General features: G+C 52.9%; 1 protein-coding gene across 1 annotated transcript; it reads left to right on the forward strand.

Moving 5' to 3' along the window:
* The first annotated feature begins 2,085 nt into the window (after nucleotides 1-2,085).
* Nucleotides 2,086-14,020, forward strand: LOC142431756 (carboxylesterase 3-like). Its single transcript, XM_075536719.1, has 11 exons — nucleotides 2,086-2,095; nucleotides 2,603-2,807; nucleotides 2,899-3,037; nucleotides 3,205-3,338; nucleotides 3,814-3,967; nucleotides 4,045-4,149; nucleotides 4,368-4,475; nucleotides 4,833-4,973; nucleotides 10,621-10,701; nucleotides 11,683-11,830; nucleotides 13,959-14,020. Exons 1-11 carry the CDS (start codon nucleotides 2,086-2,088, stop codon nucleotides 14,018-14,020), a joined length of 1,287 nt encoding a protein of 428 aa, XP_075392834.1.
* Nucleotides 14,021-15,123: the final 1,103 nt, after the last annotated feature.

The raw sequence follows: 15,123 nt of genomic DNA on the forward strand, positions 1-15,123 counted from the left end.
TAGATGGAAATGGAGGAAGTGCTCAGCAAGAGTTAAATGGGTAAATGTCCCCGTAGATCCTGTGCCTCGGCCTCCCTTACTGCACTGTGTCCCTACACAGACGGGCCCCGGCGCACAGTCAGGAAGGCAGGCCGAGGGTGTGCACGGGGTAACTGCGGGACAGTTGAGAACTTGGCCTCGGGAACAGAGAAAGACTCTTCCTAATAGTGTCTAAACCCAAGGGGACAGGGCGGAAGGCTGTGGGAGCAGAGGCAATCTTGGTGCCCTGAGCAGGGGGTTGAAGACCCTCAAGAGAAGCCATGGTAGAGGGGTCTATCCAAGGCTTGGCACATGAAGCACCTACCCTGGGTGTCATTGGAGGCCTGTGAGGCACCAAAAAACCATTGGTATTCCTCATGGAAGTTCCCATAGCCAGCCATGAGATGGTGCAGCAGAGTGAAGCTGGCTGCCATGGTGCCGATTTCCATAGATCTGTCTCTGCCAGGAGAGGATGTTACAAAGCAAACACAATGGTACCCGGTGAGAACAAGGGCAGCCAAGGGAAGGACACTGCTCTGGTGGCAACGCACAAACACCCCAGGGTGCTGCCCTGCCCGCAGGCCTGCGAGCCAATGTTCAAGGGGGAAAAGAAACCCCATCAGGGGATTTGCAAGAACGCATGAAGAATACTGGGATGCTGATGAGATGCTCTGGATTCAACTGAAGCCGGGGGCAAGGGTCTGGCATCTCCACCTGGCCTGACCCTCACCCAGTTGCCCCAGGTGGCTCAGTTGGCACTTCCAACTCAACAGCTGAACACAGGGGCTCTGGCTCTTGAGTCAGGTCTTCTGAGATATGCAAGGGGCTCAAGCTTGTTCATATGGATCTTAATGCTCCCCTCCCTGTGGGAAACTAACACTGAGGGAAATAGGATGGGGACTTTATTCCCTAACTTGTAACAGTGGGAATCTGGAAAGCTACTATTCCATGGTAGGAAACCCCCACTTGGTAAGGTAGAGATAAAGTCCAAGTACATTATCCTGCTTTACACATGGTTCCCACAGATTCTCCACTAACAGCTCTGCTTCCTTAAAGTGAGCACCTGGTTGATTTTATCTCTCCACAGACGCAAACATCCTGTTGCTCTCTTCCGCCTCGTCACCCTTCCCAGCTAATACCTTCCCTTAATGTAGGTCTGAGGTGTCCTCACTGTGAGCTCAGGGACCCTACTGTAGATTCCATGCACCTAAGACCTATGTCACTACTGAATGTGCATGTCTTATGGCTACCTCTAAATATCTCAGGGTAACAAAGATGCTCTCTCTTCTCCCACTGCCAGGTAGACCATCAAGAGGAGCTGAATTCAGCATGTACCATAAAATGTATCAGACTCCTTTATTTTACTCTCTTTCCTTTCTTATCTTTCATCTGTGACTTTGCTATAGTCTTTATATATTATCGCCATACAGTTGCGCCTACTGATACTTTGTTTGTTAGAATCTGCACAAGAAGCCTCAGGGCCCCTAGAGGGAAGGGCCCTGCATCTCACCCTTCACTTCAGAATCTTCTGTAGAAGTGGGATTATACAGTCACCCCAACTCTCACCCTGGCCCCCAGCAGCTCATGCTCCGGGACCAAATCCCTTTGGTCCAAAAGTGAGCAGTTGTGTGAGGACACCCCCTTCAGTGCTGCTCCCTGCATAGGAGCACAGGCACCCCCCCCTGGCCGGCCGGCGGACCCACTCAGAGCCATAGTCCAGGCCATTGGTGACTCCTGGCCCAGGTGGCAATATTTGCATCTGGTGATAAGTGTCCAGGAGCACAGAATGCTGGCAGGTGAACTGGGGTTGGCATCCAGGTCGGCAGAGAACAGGCTCTTCCATGTGCCAGGGCACCGGCCATCCACACCTGACTAGGGCTTTATGCCCAAGCCGCCTCCATACAGTGGGCCTAGGCATCATCCAGGTGTGGGGGCCAGTATTTATCAACAGTCCTCTCAAGAGCCCAGGCAGACTAAAGGGCATTCTCACTGCCCCAGCCACTCTGATCACAGTCTGGGGTGAAGGCCCAGGTCTGGGTGGCCTGTCTGCTGCTGACACTTCCCACCATGGCTGCAGGTAAGCCACACCTGTCAGGCCTGAGCTTCTGGCAGGTGGGAGCCCCTGGGAGAAGGGGATAGGAGTGTGGTGGGCGACACGGCAGGGAGGGCATCAGCTCAGGAAAGGGCTCATCAATTGAAGGGTACATCCTCTGCTGGAGGGGGACGGGGGGTGTTTGCCACCTCATGTATCCTCACAGCAGCCTGGCCAACATTGGTCCCAGCTAGTCGAAGAGAAATGTAATGTTCAGCGAGGACAGTGGCTGAGCCAAGGTCACACAGCAGGACTCGGGGCCAGGAGAGCTTGGTTCCTCCCCCTTAGATTTGGTCTGGAGGACCATCCAGTGAGGTCAAAGCAGGAAGGAAGGAGTTCAGAAGACCATGGGCCTGTCTTACAAGGCAGCAGGCAGGTGAGGCCACAGGGCTGGACGCCGCAGGCCCTAGGAGGATTGCGTGGATGGAGACCACCTGTTGTCCACCTCTTGGCGAAGCCACACACTCACCAGGCCCACTGCTCCGTCCTCAGATCCCGGAGACCCTCAGCCTGAAGTGCTCACAGCCCAGGGTCGAGTGCGAGGCCGGCAGGTGGCCGTGAAGAGCACTGCTGTCCTCGTGGATGTCTTCCTGGGTATCCCGTTTGCCCAGGCTCCAGTGGGACCAGGCCAATTCTCAGCCCCACGCCCAGCACAGCCCTGGGACGGCGTGCGGGATGCCAGCAGGGATCCAACAATGTGAGTACCTGGGCAAGGGGGGCAGGCAGGCCAGCTAGAGAGAGTCCAGCTGCTGCTCTGACTGGCTGCCTGTGGGCTCCTCTGGCCCCAGGTGTCTACAGGATGTGGAGAAAATGAACAACTCCAGGTTCCTGCTGAATGGAAAGCACAGGGTCTTCTCCATTTCTGAGGACTGCCTGCGGCTCAACATCTACCTCCCAGCTGAGGCCGGTGCAGGGCCCGCGAGGCCGGTGAGTAGACCCAGGGCCCGTGCACGAGCCTGCTCAGCCAAAGCAGCACAGGCCCCTGGCCAACCCTGCCTTCAACCTGCTGAAAATCTCTAGACATGTCTTAGGCTGGTGGATAGGGAGCTGGGGTCCGGGGACCCAAGTTCACAGTCACATGGCCATCTCTGTAGGTCATGGTGTGGATCCATGGAGGTGCATTGGTGACTGGTGCCGCCTCCTCCCAGCAAGGGTCACCCCTGGCCACCTTCAGGAATGTGGTGGTGGACACATTCAAGTACCGCCTTGGGATCCCTGGGTTTCGCAGGTGAGAAGCCCACCTGGAGCAGTGCATGGCTCAGGGAGGAGAGGGAGGCCCAGAGCCTGAAGGAGGCTTATCAGGCAGGGAGCACAGCTCTAACCCCGGTGCTTCCTGCTATCCACGCAGAGAAGGGTGCTCTCTGAGACCTCACCCTGGGAAGGAAGCCAGCCAATGGCAGAGTTGATCATGAACATGGCTCATGGGGCACAGGCAGTTCTCCTGGGGTGGGTCAGGGTTCCAGGGTGGCTTGGGCACAGAGAGCAGTAGACTCCTGCCGCGTCTTGAGAGCCTGGGCTGGATGTCTCCCCAGCTTGGCCAACCATCACACACTGAAGGCACGGGTGCACACAGCTTGGCTCAGAGCCCGGCCAGTCCCAAGAAAAGAGGAGACCTGTGTCCTGAGTGCTGGTCTACATCAAGCTGCAGAGAACGTCTGCCAGGAGGGGAGACCGCACTGACCACTGCCCTTCCCTCCCGCCAGCACTGGGGACAGCCACGCCCCAGGCAACTGGGGCCTCCTCGATGTGGTGGCTGCACTGTGCTGGGTGCAGGGGAACATCTCCCCTTTTGGGGGAGACTCCAACTGTGTCACCATCTTTGGAGGGTCTGCCGGTGCCATGGCCGTTTCTGCACTGGTGAGTGTGCACTCAGCGTGGCGTGGGGGCTGGGGGACCCTGTCCCCTTGGTCACTGTGTTCTTCCTGCCGCCCCAGGTCCTGTCCCCGCTGGCTCAGGGGCTGTTCCACAGAGCCATTGCTCAGAGCGGAGTCATCACCATCCCAGGGGTCCTGAATCCCAACCCGCTGTCCCTGGCTCAGGTCAGAGATCCTCTTCACTCCCCTGAGCCCAACCCCCCTGTGGGTACCTGGCCCCTCGGGGTTCAGGACACACACCCTGTGGACAGAGCCAGACCACTAGCATGGAGACAGCATAGGGACCATGGGAGCGCAGGGGGAACAGCGATTGCAGTCACATGGGCAGGCAGGCGGAGGCGGGTGGATGGCCGAGGGAAGAGGACCTCTTTGGCTGTCCCCAGGCCTTCGCAGACTCCGTGGCCTGCAGGTCCAGCTCCAGCGCTGAGATGTTGCAGTGCCTCCGGCTGAAGCCAGCTGAAGACATGGTCCTTACCGCCGAGTCCCAGAAGGTACACCTGCGTCCTTGGGGACAGGGGTGGGCCAAGGCTCAGAGGGGTCAAGTCTTGTTCCTACGGGAGCAGAGGATCAGATAGGTTCTGGGGTGGGGCCTCGGTCAGCCCCTAAGGGGGGAAGGAGGTGAAAGCCCAGCTAGAGCAGGGGCCAGCAGAGGGCCATGGCTGTCTCAGGGGAGTCCGGAATCCGGATCAGAGGCTCACTGCACACCCCTCTGTGCCTTTGGCTCCTCCCCCAGTTGCCCTTTATCCCCTCACTTTCCCTCCAAGCTCAGCAGCTCAGGCACGGGCCCAGGTGGCCCCTGGCTCCCACTTGGGTCTGACTTGGTGGTCCTGCCTTGCTTTCTCCTGCAGAAAACGAAGTTCATTCCCATCACTGTGGATGGTGCCTTCTTTCCCAAGAGCCCCAAGGAGCTCCTGGCAGAAAAGCAGTTTCAGCGGGTCCCTTTCCTCCTGGGTGTCACCAATCATGAGATGGGCTGGCTCCTTTTTAAGGTGAGTGTCCTCGGGGTCCTGTGTCCTTCAGGGCCCACATAGGCCAGTCTTCTGTCACCCCCATTCCACAGCCTAATAAACTGGGAACTGTGTTCCCACTTGAGAGGTGAGAAAGCCTGGGCCAGGGAAGCTTAAAGGACTTGGAGAAGGCCGTCCAACTGGAGGTTCCTAGACACCAAACTAGTGCTCCCTTCTTGGAGACCAGCTTTTGTGAAGGGGGACTTTCCCAGCCATGCTGCTCTCAGGAAGTGCCGTCTAGCTGTCTGGTTCATACATCAGGCTCTGAGGAGCTAGCTCATGGCTCTCTGCCTTAGAGGTGGCTGCCCCCTGCCAGGATTCCTGCATCAAGGTACTGGGGATGCAGGACCCGGGCTCCTCCCAGGTGCACAGAGCGCCCAGCATCCCTTTCTGCTGCGTCTGCATGGTGAGGTCAGCCTGTGTCACCCTCAAGGACTGTCATCCCTTCCACAAAGCAGGGTCCCATCTTCAGTCTCCATCTTCAGGGGGCTCAGCGCGGGGCCAACAGTGCAGTGGGCATCTCCACTTTCACGGCTTTGGTCCACTGTGTCCTGTTCCTTTGAGTCAGTCCCCAGACTACACCTGGGTGCTTGTTGTGAGACACTGCTGCCATTGTGGCACTCAGGATCCAAGCAGTTTCTAGACAGGATCCAAGCAGTTTCTAGATCAGTGCTCTGTGTGTGTGTGTGTGTGTGTGTGTGTGTGTGTGTGTGTGTGTGTGTGTGTGTAACCGAAGCCCACACCCTGGCAGTCACCTGGCTCCACACTTTCTGAGCTACCTCAGAAATGGGGATTCACCAAGCAGTGGGGCTGCTTCTCCAGAACCAGCCCGGTGTGGACTGCTGTGCCTAGACTGCAGGTCCCAGAAATTAGTGCTAGATGGGCATTGGCCTCCCACTGGGGCTGCCCTCCTGGCACCCTCTTCACGAGACTTTGAGGAACTGTTTTCTATTTTGTAGGCAAACAGATGCTGGTCAGGGCACCCTGATGGCACAGTGGTTACCATGCTAGGCTCCTACCTGAAAGAGTTTTCCATTCAGAGTCACCCGCTGCCCCACAGAACAATGTAAAGATTGACAGGCTGGGAAGCCCTGTGGACTGTAGGACTCTGTCCTGTACGGGTCATCATGAGCCCCAGTCCACTTGTTGACAACGGTTTGGGTTTGGGTTTTAGATGCTGCATTGACTACCGACTCTGGTGGAAGTTTTCACCCTGAAAGTAGCTCGTACCGCACTGGAGATCTGTGCACATCTCCCGTGTGGCTGTGCTTCTCTGAACACCTTGTGCCCGTGTGCGCTGGTGCCAGCAACATGCATCTTCTGGGGGCAGTGCCACCTGGGCCCAGTTGGTGCCACATTTTGTCAGACGGCGGTTTTATCAAGCTGTCGCTGAGAGGCCATGGAACTCCCACTTCTAAAGCACACAGCTTCTTACAAGTTCTGACACATTAACATCCATGGATCAGGTCACGTTCACGCATTCCTGCTGGAGACAAACATTTCCTTTTCGGTATAAAATGTGCTGATATTACGTGTGAACGTTGGGTATTTGTCCTCACAAAAGGTAACAACGAGACTAGGATTCATGAACGTAACTTAAAAGGTTTTCATGGAGTTTCGAGAGACGCTTACAGAGCAGAGCACGTTTCTACTCAACTATTCGTGCACACTTTGCTCCAGGTCATTGACTGCAACCCCCGCAGTGTAACATCACATCTCTCACTTCCTCTCTGTTTCCTGGGTCTGTGTGCATCCTTCCTTCTTTCCGACGCCCTCTGAACGTTGTCCTGGACGATGTCCAGTGGGAGATTACTCTACGGTGTTCCTAAGTCACCGGTCTCTTTCCTCCCCTTCCCTTCCTTCCTACTGTCTGGTTGAAAAGTGAGCTACAGAGGAGAGAGGGAGCTGGGGAGAGCGGAGGGAGAGAGAGAGAGAGAGCGAGTGCGAGGGAGATGGAGGGATGGAGGGCTCAGAAATAGAGAGACAGAGATATTGGGGTGAGGGGGAAGTGGGGGAATGGGGAGAATGGAGAGAGGAACATCAAAGTCAGGGATACCCTGGAGGAACTGTGAAACAAAGAGGGCAAGGGACAGAGACAGGAAAGGGGGGAAAGAGACAAAGAGAGAAAAGAGACTATCCAGATGGGAGAAGACCCAGACGAGAGGTTTCACCACAGAGACCAAAGCTGTACTCCTGCAAGGGGGCCCGGGGACAGAGAAGGAAAACACAGGGCTAACTGGGGGGAACGTTGTAATGGAGAGAGAGCCGTAGACAGAGATAGGAGAGAGAGCTACGGCTGGACATGACACAGGGAGAAAGGTGGATGAAGTCAGACTACCAGATAAGGTGGGAACAAGGGACAAAGACCAGAGCTCTGGATCTGGAGGGGGGAGACCAGCCTGGGGGGCAGGGTGCAAGGAGAAAGACAGAGACTCAGAGCCAGAAAGAGCTCCCCAGAAGAAGATGACAAGGAATAAAAAGGAGGACCATGGGGTCTGGGGGTTTCTCCAGTCTCCAGCTGACCAGTCAACCTCATCTCTGTAGGGACGTTGACCTGTGTTCCCCACAGTTCTCCGACTCTCTCTGAGACCTTCTAAGGTCGTCCTCTTCAGAGCATTGGAAGTGATGGCCACGTGATCATCTACTTGATGACCTGATGTTGACACATCATTGTGATTCACAAGGATTCTGATTTCCTTAGTTTTTTCAGAATTCCACTTTACATCTAGGCAGCACCTCTGCCGAGCAACGCATTCACTGCAACAGGGTCTTAGACATGCGTTGTGTTTGATGGGTTGAGAGTTTTGAGTGACACTGGTCAGCTGTGTGGTGAAATTGTTGTTACCCCAACACTGGGTCCTTATCCTGCTCTACCAGCCACCTCGGGCAGAGTGGACACCAGGGAAGAGGGGAACAGAAAGAGCCTTCAAAGTCAAAGAGCATCATTGCATCTTGTGACCAAGATTCTGCGGGCTTCTGAATTGGGAGCTTTTAATTCTTTAATCCTCTTAGATTTCTAGGACTCTGATCCTCCTCACAACACCACCCTGCTGCCCTCAAGTCGCCTGAGGCCATCAATGGACGTTGAGCTATGGAGTCCTGTCCTTCAGCTGTCCTCTGCATGCACAGCTCACTTCTACAAGGGGCCCAGGCAGATGGTGGCTGGGATCCCTTCTGGGGTCCTTGGGACCAGGGTTCATTGGAGGACACTGATGCCCATCTCAGAACTGGCTCAAGGCCACGTCCTCTTTATGTTGTCGAGGCTGCTCCACCTCTTCTTCCGCTCTCTCTGGGACGTTCTTCTGTGATCCTTTTCTGATACACTGGAAGCGGTCACCAGACTCCATCTAGTTCCTCTGAACTCAGAGTCATGATCAGTCAAATTCCCATCGTCCATTCATCTGCTGGACTAATTGTTTCCCCAAATCCTGGATGTTCTTCACTCTTCTTTCCCCTGGCAGGGGGACATTAATATTTGCATCTTAGATGTCGCTGACAGGCTTTCAAGACTCACTTGCTGCTGCCCAAAGTAGGGGTAGAACATACTCTTTGTGGGGTATGGCATGTCAGTAGACCTTAGTGTCCAGAAGATCATAGTCCTGAACCCCCAGACCTGTTGACTCATCCTTCAAGGTGTTTCTTCACCATATTTTTCACCATTTTTCCCCTGAGGCTCCAACACATTCCGGGATATATTTAAAGCGTAGACAGATGCACATTGGAAAATATTCTCTGTTCAATCCACATCTATCCATGGGTATAGTACTACAGTCCCTCCTTCACCTTCCAGCCTGTGTGTCCATCCAGGCATCGCTCCTTGCGTCCCCATCACTGTAGGACTGTGTGCCCACAGCACTGGACTCTGTTGTCTTTAATTTGTACTCTCCTCTCAGCATCTTCACGGTTTCCATCAGAGTTGCTGACCTCGTGCTGACTGAATAGTGTCTGCCTGTCACCCGTGTGAGTAGATGTCTACCCTCCAGTCACTTAATGCACTCTCTCTGTTCCTTCCTCTTTTGGTGACCATCAGAGTACATTTACATTCTTGTGAAAGACTTACCTGGGCTTTCGGCAGCAGAGATTTCATGTAATTTTGACCTTCTGTGATGGGCTTATTTGGTTTATTTCTCTCAGTACGATGCCCTCCAGGCTTCCCCATGTTACGAGCTGTTCTGAGCAATCATTACTCTTAAGGGTGCAGTATGAGCAGACACTTGTAGGTTTACCCATTCTTCCATGGATGAGCACCGTCATCTCTCTTCCCAGTCAGACTCCATCCAGCTGCATAAAGGGCATTTTGCACCAACGACTGTGGTGTCCAGGCAGGACCATGGGCAGACAGTGGTCAGCAGTGTGCAGTAACTGTCAAACTCCCTTCCTCGGGGATTTGCCCAAATCAAGAAAGCACTCGAAACCCAATGAAGGCTGCAGCTGAGGCTTTCAACAGGGAACGTGGAAAGTTTAACTTCCCATGCTGGTTGACCATGACTTCCATGACCAACCATGATTTCCAGAATGGGAAGTGAAAGTGGCGGATTTACTCATCGAAGACCTACAGTAGACAATCAAAAACAAACAAAGCAGAACCGCTGCTCGCCTGAGAAATGCCATATAGATGGGGGCTGGGGCAGACTGGGGTTTGGTCAGTCAGAGGGTCCTTCTCATCGTCCCCTTCAAACTAATTCTTCTTCCATCTGGCAATGGCGAATCACTATGGGGACCCTGGGTCGGATTCTGGCTGATGGGTGTTGTGTATCTTATGTCTGCGGGATATAATCCAAATAGAGAGGGTGAGTGCTGGGTCACAGGACATTTCTTTTTCCAACTTTTAAGAGAAATGCTTGGCTCTTGCACACCACAGCTGAGCATTTATCTGTTCCATTGGCAGAGTGTGAGTGGTCTGTCCATCCACAGCCTCACCGGCAATCTTTGTTGACTCTTTTGTGAGCTCTCTCAGGAAGGCTGCAGTGAGAGGCATCTCACTTTGTTGGTTCACATCTCTGCACTGGCTAATGACAGCCAGCCTCTTTTCCTGAGTTCCTTGGCCTCCTGGATATATTCTTGGGAGATAGCTGCTCATGGCTTGCCCTGCCCATGGCTTAATGATGTTATTAGTCTTGTCCTTGTTGCCGGTTGTAGTATGACCCTGAATAGAGTCTAGGCCGGTAGTGATCACTGCATGCCAGGGCCTCCAGGTGTGCTCACTCACTCGGTGCACACAACAGCGCTGAAAGGCTGATGTTTTCATCCCTCCGTGACAGAGTAGTAAACTGAGGCACAGAAATAACTGTCAGAGCTGGGATTTGAACACAGGCAGTCAGGCGCTGTGGTCTGTGCTCTCACAACCGGGTCTAAATACATTTAATGTTCTCGGTTTTTCCTGGAGTCTGCCTAGGTAGATTCAGGGATCTGGATGTTGTTTTATGAAAATGTGGAACAAACCATTTCTCTATCCTCTCTTACGTTAATCGCTTACTACTTCCACTAGGATAGGGTTCATCTTGGTGGGCCATGGACTCAAGTTTTGGCCCCTCTGACACGTGGACATAGAGCTGTGCGTGCTCACCTGACTGGTCTCTGCTGGGCACAGCAGTCAGGTTGCACTGAGACAGACTTGGTGTCCCTGCAGTCCTCGGGTATCCTGAATCAGATTGAGCAGATGCGCCGAGAGGACATGCTGCCAACCTTGACGCCTCTACTGGCCAAAATGGTGAGGCAGATGCCAGGGGGAGGGGAAGTAGGGGCAGTAGTGTCCCACCAGCGCAGCATGCTCACTGCCCCTACCTTACAACTCCACCACTGCCCACCAACCACCAAGTCCTTGGTCCAAATACTGAATTTGGTTTCCACTCAGGACTGAACACACACTGAGTTCATCAGCATCATCACTGGAGAATTTGCTTCCTATGGGACATCCAATCGACCAGCCCCTGTGGTCAAGAGTAAGACAAGTGATTATCAGTCACAATGCTCATGACAACCCTCTGCAGCACGATGTATTTGGGAGGAGGGGTATGGGAGGAAGAGAATCAGGGGCAAAGTCTGACCTTGAACCAACTCTACTAAGACCATGTTGTCACCTGTGCAGCTAGGTGGCCCCAGAACAGATCCCAAAGTAGTCACTTGCCCACAGTCCTCCTAATCCCTCTGCCCAAAACTTCCCCTGAAAGTGGGCATGCTACTTGCCGCCCAGCAGAGTTGTAAGCAGACCAGAAGCTGCCTGTGAAGTGGCACCCAGGGAGTTGTATCTAGCGGGGCTCTGCCCATGTACCTTTTCAGCCTTGGGAAACCTGAGGCTTCTCTGTCCACACACCTTCCTCCTTATTCTCTGGAGCATAGAGAGGCCTCATGGGTTCTGTCACTGATTCACATAAAGAGAAATGGAGCACCTGCCCAGAGCCAGCCTACCCTTTGGTGACTTTACACACAACCTACTGCCTGAACTGACTCAGAGAAACTCACTGATTGGGGTAAGATACCTCCGCCAGGCAGTGGTCACAACACTGGCCTTTGACTCCGAGCATGAGCTCATCATTCCCACAATCCACCTAGAACCTCCAGTGACAGAGAATACAGATACACAGAGTGACACCCTGGGACATACAGGCCAGGCAGGAAGGGTGGGTTTTCCCAGGAGGGTCTTACATAAGCATGGGACCCTAACACACCTGAGCCTGGTCTCCTGCCCCAGGACATCCCCCCAGTGCGGATGAACACCATCATAGATGAATACGTGGGCAACAGCTCAGACCCAGGGACCCAACGTGATGCTGTTCTGCACTTGCTGAGTGATGGTTTCTTCACCTTTCCCACATTGAACTTCTCAAGAAGCCTCCGAGGTGAGCTTCACCCTGTCCCTCTGCCCCTCCTCTCAGTCTGACCTAGGAACCGGGTCATCACTGGGGACTTGACTGTGATAGGAGACGGGCTCTCCCTGAGACCTGGGGCCAGCACTCTGGGATGCAGGGGCCCAGAAAGGAGAGTCAGCTGTGGCGATATGTTAGGCCCGGTTGTCTAGGAAACAAGTTCAGGGACACTCATCAATGTGTAAGAAAAAACTTTATACCAAGTCATAATTCAATATTCCAAAAAGGCATCTCAGCTCAGTCCAACTCAAGTCCATGAGTTCTATACTTGTCTATGAACCTCTCCTTAGACTCAGGCCACCACATGCAATGATGCAGAAGACAGAAGTCACAGACAAGAGGTGAGGGAATCCCTGGATCCAAGTTTGGTGGAAACATGGCAGGACACTGGCAGCTCTCCAGATCAGTGGCAGATGTCCAGCCCATAGGAAACTGCAAGGCCGAGAGAGAGGAGGTGATTCTCAGTTCTCCCACTTAGAAGGAAACACCCTTAAAAGAGGCATTGCCAGGCTGTGACCTCATTGGAGGGTTGGCCTCCACATCTACACTTTTATAAGTCTCCAAGGTGACCTAGAATCATCAGACGACCCAGGAGGGCACTTTGAAGAAGAGGAAATGAGCCCAGACCTGGGCAGCTGCTGTGACTTGACAGAGGTCATCAGCAGGCCCCACACTAGTTCTTGCGGATTCAGAGATGAGCGCCTTCCTCTTTGGACACTTCTCCTGGGAGAGCAGTCTTGCTTCCCCACTCCCCAGCCTGCAGGATGAGCTCCGAGAGCCCTAGAAAGCCTCAGGGTCCTCACTGTAACCTTGGCAGGGTACCTGACACATCCATGCCTGCTTCCTCAGTTGTAGGATGGATGAGAACAGTCTAGCCTGTGAGAGAGCCTTGAGCAGGAAATGGATTACCCCAACAAAGCGCACAGTATGGGGCCCAGTACTGAGTCCGAGTTCCCTCAGGGATCCCTGATAACCCTGGTCACCACCTCTAGTCTTTCTGGTATTGATATTCCAACAGGCAGCAATGCACTCAAAGTCCCTGACCTCCTTTGGTTTCCCTATTACCAAGAGTCAGGGGTTAGACAACCTCTTCTGCCACCAACCATTCCTCCCAAGCCCCTCTATATCTCTGCTGGGTCAATAATTCCTAGCAAGAGACCCATAGAACTCACAGAGGAAATTCACAGTTAACAGGGGCTCTTAGGGGAGGCAGTAGGCTATCCCAAGTCCAGAGCAGCACACAGTAGGGACACAGTCATTAGTTTCCTCAGCCGCCAGAGAAAGTCATCCAGCTTGTCACTCTGTCTCACAGTCCCATAGGCTCCAGTCTCCAGGTACCTCACAGTCTTGATTCTGTTCCCCAGTCTCTGATACATCTGGTCTCAGTGGCCCCCACAACTCAGACAAAGGTCTTGGACATGCTTTGCCAAGGCTGTCAGCATGCCTCTCCTCTGCTCTTCCAAGATCACTCATCTCTACAGCCACTGGCTTGGGAACAGAATCCAACCAGTCCCCTCTTAGGATTACACACCTGTTTGCATAGTGCCACCCAAACTGGTGGGGATTCTAGAGGCTTCAGTCCATGGGGCATATTAAGAAATTTCACTCATGGGGACATCCTGGCCCACCAAACCCTGAGGATAATGTTCCTGCTCAGAGCAGACAATGCACGGGGAGGACCGTAGAGCCAGCCCCACCAGGAGACATGACGTCTCTCACTGAACCATGGTGCTGCCAGGGACAGCACTGGAGACCCAGTGCAGGAATAGTGCACGATCTGACCCATCACTCTGGGGCGAGGCTCTGAGGGCAGGCAGCAGAGCAGCAGGGGAGCAGAGTGATGAAACCCTCGGGGAATACCAAATATAGACTTTGGGGAGACACTGTGACACCCCACCAGACTCAACTGTAAAACACTCATAAAGTGCAACAACCAGACCCTGAACTATTGATAGGATTTTCCATTTCCGTCAGTAGCTTTCTTTTTGTTATTGTTATTTTCTTTTGTTTTTGTTGTTCTTGTTTTGTTGGTTTTGACTTCCTTTGTTGTTTTATTTGCTTTCGCCTAATTTTTGCCCTTTATGTCTGCTTGTCTATCTAGAAAAGATAGGCAGGATAAATAGTTCGGAGATGAAAAACATGAGACTAAAGGTTCTGGAGTGATACAGGAGAAGGGGAGGTAAGAGAAAGGAAGGGAGGTGGGGAACCAAACCTGGGACAAGGGAACAACAAGTGAACTACGTCCAATGGAAGGAACATTGTAGGGTGCCTAGTAGGGCTTAATCAAGGGCAATGTACCAGTGAGAAATTACTAAACCTGAATGAAGGCCGAATATCATGGTGGGACAAGAGGAAAGATTAAATGAAAAGGAGAAAAGAACCAGAAGGCCTAAATAGAAACATGTACATATGTAAATACATATACAACAACAGGGGACTAGACCCATGAACTCATATATGTAAATATACATTTGTTAAAAATCAAGGTTGCAGATGGACATTGGGCCTCAACTCAAGTACTCCCTCAACACAAGAACACTTTGTTCTAACAATCTGGCATTCTGTAATGCTCACCTTCCCGACACGATCACTGAGGGCAAAATGGGTGCATAAGCAAATGTGAAGAAAGCTGATGGTGCCCGGCTATCAAAAGATATAGCATCTGAGATCTTAAAGACTTGAAGATAAACAAGCAGCCATCTAGTTCAGAGGCAACAAAGCCCACATGGAGGAAGCACCTGTGTGATCACGAGGTGTGGATGGGATGAGGTATCAGGCATCAAAGACCCAGAACAAAACCATATCCCAGGTGAATGGTAGGCCGTGGGATGGGCATGGAGTGGAGACCCGATGCCCATCTGTAGGCAATTGGATATCCCCTCACAGATGGGTCACAGGGAAGACATGATCCACTCAGGGTACAGAATAGCACCGATCAAACACACAACATGACACCAGAGAGGCTTTGCACCATGTCACTCCACTGCTCCAAAGCACCTAGTCACGTTCTGTCACCCTAGGAAAAGTTCCAGTTCTTGCTTTTTGGGTTCAAGCTGTCCATGTGACTTTGAAAGCCCTCTACTTTCATCCAGGATGAAGAGACTGTCCATTAGGACCTGCGCCTGTCCTCACAAGCAGGGAGAGGAGGTCAAAAGTAAATCGGTCTCCATGACAGTGTGTGTGGGGTCACAAGGAGAGAGTGAGAACACGGGGTAAAAGGAGTAATCTCTCTTGTGTGGCACTTGCTACTTAGCCAAGGTGTCCCT

The sequence above is a fragment of the Tenrec ecaudatus genome, chromosome 18 (assembly GCF_050624435.1).
Source record: "Tenrec ecaudatus isolate mTenEca1 chromosome 18, mTenEca1.hap1, whole genome shotgun sequence".
Classification (NCBI taxonomy): Eukaryota; Metazoa; Chordata; class Mammalia; order Afrosoricida; family Tenrecidae; genus Tenrec; species Tenrec ecaudatus.

Excerpts from the sequence above, each read along its gene's own strand:
- LOC142431756 (XM_075536719.1), top strand. Across the intron at positions 4,150-4,367 it reads ACCCGCTGTCCCTGGCTCAG|GCCTTCGCAGACTCCGTGGC; the intron begins GTCAGAGATCCT and ends GGCTGTCCCCAG. Across the intron at positions 11,831-13,958 it reads CTTCTCAAGAAGCCTCCGAG|AAAAGATAGGCAGGATAAAT; the intron begins GTGAGCTTCACC and ends TTGTCTATCTAG.